The sequence below is a fragment of the Cynara cardunculus genome, assembly GCF_001531365.2.
Source record: "Cynara cardunculus var. scolymus isolate 2C chromosome LG 4, CcrdV1, whole genome shotgun sequence".
NCBI classification, from domain to species: Eukaryota; Viridiplantae; Streptophyta; class Magnoliopsida; order Asterales; family Asteraceae; genus Cynara; species Cynara cardunculus.
This window is the reverse complement of record NC_037531.1, coordinates 6,407,024-6,416,137: the sequence shown is the minus strand read 5'-3', so window position 1 is coordinate 6,416,137 and position 9,114 is coordinate 6,407,024. Positions and strand designations below refer to the sequence as shown.

Here is a 9,114-nt window from a genome sequence, read left to right as displayed (position 1 = left end):
CCAAATTATAGTGTTTTAATGAATTGAGATATTTTATGAATAATGTATGAACATTCAAAGAACAATCTTGAGTGCCAATAAATTCACTTTATTCAATATGAAAACGTAATTATTACTTTGATTACAATAGGCCTAATCACCTATTTATACTAGAAGACTAATTAGAAGATAACTATCTAGTGAGACTATTTAGCTAATCTTCTACTAATAGATAAAGTTTATCTAAACTATGGATAAACTATAAATTAAGATAAACTTGAAGTCCAACTGTCAATTAGTCATCTCCAGCTGTCTTCCATGGGATGATGTTTTCAACCTTATCTTCATATCCTCATCGTATGCCTCTGGTTGAATTGCTGAAGAAAACTCTAAGTATTGGTGACCAGAGGACTGATGAAAATGCTCTTTCCATCGCATCTCTGGTTGTTCATCGATCTTCTGGTTGTTCTTCAGACAGTCAATTCTGCCTTATTGTCTTCATCACTTATCGTTCTTCATTACTTTTACACTTATTAATTATGGGGTCTAACACCCTCTCCCATCTATGGATGAGATTGTTTCATTCTTGAAGTTCTTGGGATACAACAAATCCATCCAGTATCCTTCTCAATACCATCGACAGTACCTACCCCAATGTGGAACACCCTGTTCACATTGGTGAATCGGTCGTTGACTGGGAAGATTGGCAGCTTGGACATGTGCTCCACCAACATCCTATAGATCATTTATGGCATCTTTTTTGACTTATCATTCGACTACTCCTTCCTCCTCTACATAGAGTTCAAGGCATCTGTCATGAAGAAGTGCCAAGAGGTGGCTAAAGGGAAGGAATTGCCATCGCTCTTGTTTCCTCGCTTTCTGTGTCTTCTTCTAAGACCTGTTATTGACGACAACAACATTGACGTGGGATGTTTGCCTGAGCAGAAGGTGAATGTGCTCACTCAGTACAAACCTACGGTCAACAAAGAAGGCTATGTTACAGAACGGCCAATTCCGAAGAGGCTCTTATGTTACATGAAGACGATGGATGTGAGGAGACAATACATATGTGTACGCGAGGCACAAGAACCTGTGCCGTGAACCCCGGCATGCATAGGTACCAACCAAGAGGATGAGGGAAGGGAGGACACTCAAAGGCCTCAGGCAGAAGAGGAGGGGGTGAGATCGGAAAAAGAAAGAGAGAAGAAGAGAAAGAGACTAGAGGCAAAGAAAAAGAGAATAGAGAGAGAGAAAGGCTCGTTTGAAAGCAGAGGAGGAGAGAGTTGAACGAGCCAGACTTGAAGAAATGGCTCGTTTGAAAGCAGAGGAGGAGAGAGTTGAACGAGCCAGACTTGAAGAAATGGCTCGTTTGAAAGCAGAGGAGGAGAGAGTTGAGAGAGCAAGGCAAGCAGAGATTGTTCATCTCAAGGAAGAAGAGAGAATCAGAGCAGAGGAAGAAGCCAATCAAGGCTTGGAGCACTTCTCTAGCTCTGACGAAGAAGAAAACCAGGAACATTTTGATGATGTTACTGGGTCCAATACATCAAGTGACGAGAGTGAGGAGGGTGAAGACGCAGAAGAAGAAGCAGAAGAGGGAGAAGGTGCAACAGTTGCTCTGCCTAAGGGTAAGCCAGAGCAGCCAGGGGTAAATAAGCACATCCGTTTCGACAGCCCAACTCCCAGTGCAAATGAATCATCTGACGCCGGTGGTCGAGACACCGAAGTCATTGAAACAGAGGTGCACACCTCGAACCCAAACCAGCAAAACGAACCAGAGGTCGCATCTGCCTTTGGTTATCACAGCCAAAGGGAAGCCACACCACAGGGAACACCCTCTCAAAAGGGTGCACCCTTTGAAGGTATAAGTGATATGTATCCCCATATCACGACACTTTCCCATACAGAGGAATTCATTTCCTCTGCACGTGTAGACTCGCCACCTTGTTCAGAGCAAGGAATAGGTGCACATGACTTGGAGACTCTCGACCAGTCTCTAAGTCCACTCATGGAGAGTCCTCTGGCCGGCACTGAACCCGCCTTGGATACTCTCCCTGACAGAACAGCGGTAGTGAATTCTTGTCAAAGAGAACCATAAGGATCTGCTGGAAGTCCTTCCCCGACCAACATCAACCAAGTCGTGAATGAAGGCGTCCCTAGAACGGGGACTCAATCTGGCCCATGTGTTGACCCAGAGGTTACACTACCAGCATATGTCACAAAGGAAGAGTTCCATTCTCTTCTCACTCTGTGCGGTGCTCCTTGGAAGAGCTAAAACTCATCATGGCTCGTGCCGAGTCGTCCCCTTCTGCACCTGCTCTGGATGAGATACGAGCGTCCTTGGCAGTATTGAGAGCTGAGTCTTCAACAAACGCTTCTCGTCTCGATACTTTGACGGATTTGACGGCATGAAATGCAGAGGCCTTGCGAGAGGTCATAGCTTCCATGTAGAGGGGTGAGGCGTCCACTTCTCATGACGCCCAGGTGATCATCCCTCTGAACGTACCTGTGGACTATGTCACTCAGAGCGCAATGAATGCTCTGGGTGACAGACTTCTACAGAAGATGGCGTACTTCACATCCGATTTCAACAACAAAGCCACAGAAGCACCAGCGACCATCACACTCTCTCTATCCAAGTTCAACTATCGATCGGACGTCGAGATTCGACGGATTGGCGATGCATTCAAAGATCTCCTCAAAGTCTTTCAGGAGAAAATCAAGTCTATGCCTCAAGTAGAGGAGTCGAGGCCAAAAAGACGAAAGGATTCTTCTCCATGTACTGAGCCATCGAAGAGGAGAAGACTTGACGATGATGAGGACCCAGACCAGTCTGGTCCTCAAAATCGTGAAGAGAGGGAGAACTATCCAACAGCCATTCCAATTGTACACCTACGGCTGCCCCCTCTGCACTAACGTCCTCTGCCCCTCGCTAACCAGCACAAGATCCTTCAAGGTAGAGGGCACAGAGTCAACCAACGCCAGAATAAGCAGAGGCGCTCAGAAAGGGAAAGATGCCCATGGCATCTCAGGCAGAGACAGCTGCCACAAAAGAATACAGAAGTGATAGATATTCTAAATGTCTATGCATCATTTGATTTAGACCTTGCTCTGTCTTCATCAATGGAGTACGCCATGGACACAGGTTCTCAAATAAGAGGACAAGAAGAGGTGGTAACAGTGAATATGGCTGATCCATCACTTTTGCGCATTCCTATTGCTGTCCCTCTAGAAGGCATCACGATTGCTGCTCCTCCACCACAAAAGAATACACACAAAGCTAGGGTCCCTGCACAAGGGACCAGAGTAGTCCCACTTGCAATGAGACAGAGGGTCCCTGTCCGGCCAACCAGTAGGCCCAAAAGAAAACATCCCTTTGATCGTGTTTAGAAGATTAAGGAGAGCATGGACGCAATGTTTACGCCTACACCCCTTGATATGCCAATACAAAGCAGACAGCGAGGAAATCTACCAATTTCTATACAACCTGTGAGAAGAGACACCGATCCAAAAGATCAGTCTTCATCGAATGGTATAAGAGCATATTAGGCAGAGGTTCCTAGATCGCTACATCTAGCCCATCTCTGAAGTCCATTTCGTCGATGGCATCAAGCAAGCCACTGACATCAAGAAACGTACCTTCGTGCATAACCAGATTATCTTCTATGAGTATACGGTGGAGAGGTCTTGCGAACAGATCAGCAGGTTCACAGATTGTGACCTTATAAATCTGAATCCGTGGGATCTTCTCTTTGTTTTACTTCACATATCACAAGAAGGACAAGGGGATCAAATACGTTGTGGCCAACTCTGCTATAAGGCGAACGATGACAGACCTTCTTGACTTCAGAAGCAAGTTCGATTTTCCACTAGCTCTGGATCTGGGAGTGGATCAATTGACTGTCGGTGCACCAAACGAAAATCTGCAGGGCATTAATAGCATCCCTTCTTGGACTGTATTGGTGGAACCAGAAGTGGAAGTAGGATTTCGAAATGCATAGAATAAAAAGATCTTTTTTCTAGATATGCATAACTACAAGTATTCAAACTCTATCCTGCGGTACATCAGAGATAATCTAGCCAGGAGCAGAGACAACTCCCCAGGAGCAAAGGAACGGGCGAAAATCATCTTAACATCAATTTGCAACATGTTAGAGTTTCATGAAATTCTTAGGAAGTTCATCAGACTTCAAAATGTTTAGTCCCTATGTTTTGTATGTTTTTTTTTTCTATCTTGTAAATTCAATGTAATTTCCATTCAATTGTATTGTACTTTTTAGATAGTGAATGAAAATCAGAAGTTCCTTTTAGCCTCTGGCTTCAATTAGACTTTCCATTTGTAATTCAAGTAAGATCCTACCTTATTTACACTTCGGGGGACATTGTTAGACTCCAACATCCGTGCTTTATACAGACCTTAACAAAGGTTCTGCATGTGCAATGCGGTCACTCTAACCCTGCCTCCATACATGACACAAAGCTACACAAAGGCTCTTCAATTAAGTGTTGAGAAAGAGCTTTGTCTCTTCATGTCCTACGTTGAGGCTCCGCCTCTTCATCCAAACCTTAACAGAGGTTCTGCACGGCCTACATGGTCACTTAAACACACACTCCATAGCTAATACAGAGATCCACAGAGGCTCTGCATTTAAGTGTTCAGAAAGAGCTCTATCTTTTCATGCCCTATGTGTTGAGGCTCCGACTCTTACTTTGAAGGTGGGTTTCAGAGTTGTAACTGTGTACCGTATCTGTTTTAAACTCTGGGAATTTTCTTCACCCTCGGGTCTGTGAAACTTGATTCCATTCTTCATACAAATTTTAATAAAGGTTCTGCACGTGCAACGCGGTCACTCTAACCCTGCCTCTGTTTTGCATACAAAGTTATGCATAGGCTCTGCATTTAACTGTTCCGAAAGAGCTCTCGCTCTTTATGTCCTACGTTGAGGTTGCGCCTCTCGTTCTGCATGTGCTATGCTGTCAATCTGAACCAAAATCCATGTTTCATGCAGAGCTACATAGAGGCTCTGCATTTAAGTCTTGAGAAAGAACTACTTCTCTGCATGTCAAATGTGAAGGCGGTGTCTCTTACTCTAAAGATAGACTTCAGACTTACAACTCTGGGTAGTTTATGTCTTAATCTTTGGGAAATTTGCTTATGTTTGTGTCCTTGAGGCCTGATTTCGTTCTTCATACAGAGCTTAACAGAGGTTCTACAGGTGCTACATAGTCATTCTGACCCTGCCTACGTCCTTCATACAGAGCTTCATAGAGGATTTGTTCTTGTCTTGAATAAGCGTTCTATCTCTGCATGTACTACCCACAGCCTCTGATTCCCATTGCTTCTCTCATACAGAGGTTTACAAAGGCTCTGCATGTACTACGTAGCGTTGCATACTGTATTTACAGTGTTCGTCTTCATTTAGAAGTTTTTCCTGATCATCCAAGCACAGGCCATCCATTGTATATGTAACATTTAATTCTCGAATATGAGCTCTGTCGATGTACATATTAAGCAGAACATTTCGTACCTCATGCAGAGCTACGCAGACAATCTGCATTTAACTCTGGATATGCTTTTTAGACGTGCCACTCTAAATAACATATGTTATAACTCTGAGGCTGTGCTTCAGCTATGTTATCCTCATTCATAATTTTGCAGACCTATAGGTGTGGACATTCTTTTTCTTTAATTCTGGAAATTTCCATCAGACTTTTCCCAGGCCACTCTGTTTCTATTCATAATTATTTAAAATACAAGTTGTCACTTATAGAGGGTCACCACCTGTATCTCTAATTTTTCAAGTAAAGGAGGCGGGATGGAAAACATGCCAAGCCACGTGTCTTCCCTCCATACGCTATTGCATAACCGTTTCAGCTCTCAACGTTTCGTGCTGATTCTCATTCGATTGCCTATTACAAAATCTCATTTTAAATTACCCTTTATTCCCCAAATTAAATTTTTCATTCTTTCTAACCCTTTATCCATATTTTTCTCATTGTTGTCTTCTACGAACTAAAAACCAATTGCCGCCATTGACGAATTATGACCTCAAGGTTCCCCCTCTTTTACTTCGCTTCAATCGATATTCATTGCAAGTAAGTTGATTAAGTCCAACATCTGCACACAAAACACAAAATCAACCACAAATTTATACATTTTCGTGAAACCCTAACTTTCAGCCAACCGCAAACCAGGGTCATTTTGTTGCTCACAAACCTGCAAATGTCTACATCCGCATCAAAAAATTCCTAAACGCAAACCACTACCCTCAAATCCATTGACGGATCTACTCATACCATTATTCCCCTTCCTCTGAAACCAAATAGTCACGCACTTTGCCTCAACTTGGACAACTTTGACTCCAGTTTTCACCCAATCATTGATATCCTTCAACATCATTTTCTCAATCCTGCCCTCATGAACTTGGATGACGCCATTCCACAACGTTTCATTAAGGAATTTTGGCTATCATGCAACATTACTGAATCGCAGCATGCGGTTGTTGGACGATTCTATGTTTCCTCGACAAAAGAGTACGTTTCAGTGCGTATTTCTAGGTCGTTGTTTTCTCAAGTCTTACAACTACCGATGAAAACGGATCTTGTCCTGGACAAATACCCCCTTTTCCAATCGGGGATGAGCTGGTCGCTTTCTTGAAGATGTTGGGTTACAATCAACAAATCCGGTATCCATCACAGTACCGTCATCAGTTTCTACCACCAATGTGGAACGTCCTGTTCACATTGGTGAATCGGTCTCTCATGGCCAAAATTGGTAGTCTGGACATGTGTTCCACTAATATCATGCAGATTGTGTATGGGATATTCTTTGACCTGCCCCTCAACTACTCTTTGATACTTTACACGGAGTTCAAGGCTGTAGTTGTGAAAAAGTCCCATGAGGTCTCTAAGGGAAGAGTATTGCCACCTCTATTCTTCCCATGATTTTTAGGTCTTCTTCTAAGATCTTTTGTTGAGGAGCACATGATCAACGTCTCAGGCCTTCCTGTGCAGAAGGTTAACGTACTTTCTGCATACAAACCCATTGTACATAAGGATTGCTATTCAGCTGAGAAGCCCATTCTAATGAAACTGATGACCTACATGAAGACACATGAGGTAAGGAGGAGTTATAGACGTGTACGCGAGGCACTAGAAGCAGTGGCTCGAACCCTGACACGCATAGGGACAGCCTAATAGAGTGAAGAGGCAGAAAGGCCAGTAGAGCAAGTGAGAATTGAGAGTGAGAAGGAGCAGAAGAGGAAGAGGGAAAAGGCTAAACAAATGAGGGATAGGGAGGAAAAGAAAATGAGAGAGATGGAAGAAAGAGAGAGGCAGGAGCGAGAGGAGCGAGCAAGAAAGGAGGAGGAAATGAGAAGATTGGAAGATGAAGCTATGCATGAAACAAAACTGTCTTCAAGTTCTGATGTAGAGGAATCCGAGGAAGAGCAAGAGCATAGAGATGCTGGAAGCTCTTCCTCATCCGATAGTGAAGAGAATGATGAGGGAGAAGGTGTAGCAGCTGCTCTACCTCAAGGCGAGCTAGAGCAGCCTAGGGTAAATAGGCACATACGATTCAATACCCCAACTCCCAGTGCAAACACATCATCTGATTTCGGTGATCGAGAGACGAAGGTCATTGAAACAGAGGTGCACACCTCGAACCTTCACCACCCAAAACAACCAAAGGTCGCATCTGCCTCTGGTTAAGAAAGCCAAAGGGAAGCCACACCTCAGGGAACATCCTCTCAAAAGGGTGCAACCTTTGAAAGAATAAGTGACATGTCTCCCCATATCACGCCACTATTCCCCATAGAGGAATTTGTTTCCTTTGCATATAGAGTTTCCCCACCTTGTTCATAGCAAGGATTAGGTGCACAAGACATGGAGGTTCTCGACCAACCTTCTTGTCCACTCATGGAGAGTCCTCTGGTTGGCTCTGAACCTGCATTGGATACTCTTCATCACAGAAAAACAGTGGTGAATTCTCTTCAAAAATAACCACGAGGATCTGCTGGAAATCCTTCCCCAACAAACATTAAACAAGTCGAGCAAAAAGGTGTCCTTGGAACAAGGACTAAATCTAGCCCATGTGTTGAGCCAGAGGTTACACAAATAGCCTACGTCAGAACGGATGAGTTTCAATCCCTTGGTACCTCTTTGTTGTGCTCCTTAGAAGAGCTAAAACTCATCATGGCCCATGCAGAGCCGTCACCTTCTACATCTGCTCTGGATGAGATACGAGCATCCTTGGTAGTATTGAGCGCTGAATCTTCGATGAATGCCTCTCGTCTCGATACCCTACAGGAATTGACGGTGCAAAATGCAAAGGCCCTGCAAAATGTCATAGCATCCATGAAGAAGGATGAAGTTTCTACTTCTCATGACTCCCAGGCGATGATCCCTCTCAACGTAACTATCGATTATGTCACTCAAAACGCAATAAATGCTCTGGGTGACAGACTTCTACAGAAGGTGGCATCTTTTAGTTCTGAGTTCAACAGCAAAGCCACAGAAGTAGCAGAGTCAATAACGAGTTCTCTAGTTGGCTTCAACTACTGCTATGACTTTGAGATTCGACGAGTTGGAGACGCAGTAGAAGATCTACTTAAAATGTATGAGGCGAAACTCATGTCCATGCCTCATGCACAGGAGCAGAGACAAAAAAAAATGGATGCCACTTTGTGTGCAGAGGCGTCCAAAAGAAGAAGACTTGACGATGAAGAGGACCCAGACCTGTTTGATCCTCAAAATCGTCAAGAGGGGGAGAGGCATTCAACAGCTGCTCCAAGTACCCTTCCTAGGGCTGCCACCTCTGCCTCTGTTCTACGCCAACAAGCGCCAGCATCATCAAGGCAGAGATCTCAAGATGCGCAAGCACATGCAGACGCAATAAGGAAAGGGAAGTTGCCCGCGGCACTCTCGTAGAAGCAGAAGGCTAAAAGAAACATGAAGATGATGTGATTCAACTTTTATCTGTACACCTCTTTTCATTCGAACCAGAGAAGCCTTTGTCATCCTCCTCAGAATACTACATGGAGATTGCTGCTTCATCAAGAAGGAGGCGTGATGAAGTAGAAGTGGTGGCAGTGAATGTAGTTGACCCAGAGCTACAATCGGATATTCCAACGGCTGTCC

At 44.0% G+C, this 9,114-nt stretch overlaps 1 protein-coding gene across 1 annotated transcript; it reads left to right on the top strand.

Moving 5' to 3' along the window:
• Positions 1-1,285: 1,285 nt before the first annotated feature.
• LOC112510809 (histone-lysine N-methyltransferase, H3 lysine-79 specific-like) lies at positions 1,286-8,904 on the top strand. The gene is made up of 5 exons (XM_025116157.1): positions 1,286-1,717; positions 6,787-6,879; positions 6,958-7,095; positions 7,177-7,611; positions 8,284-8,904. Exons 1-5 carry the CDS (start codon positions 1,286-1,288, stop codon positions 8,902-8,904), a joined length of 1,719 nt encoding a protein of 572 aa, XP_024971925.1.
• The last annotated feature ends 210 nt before the right edge of the window (positions 8,905-9,114 follow it).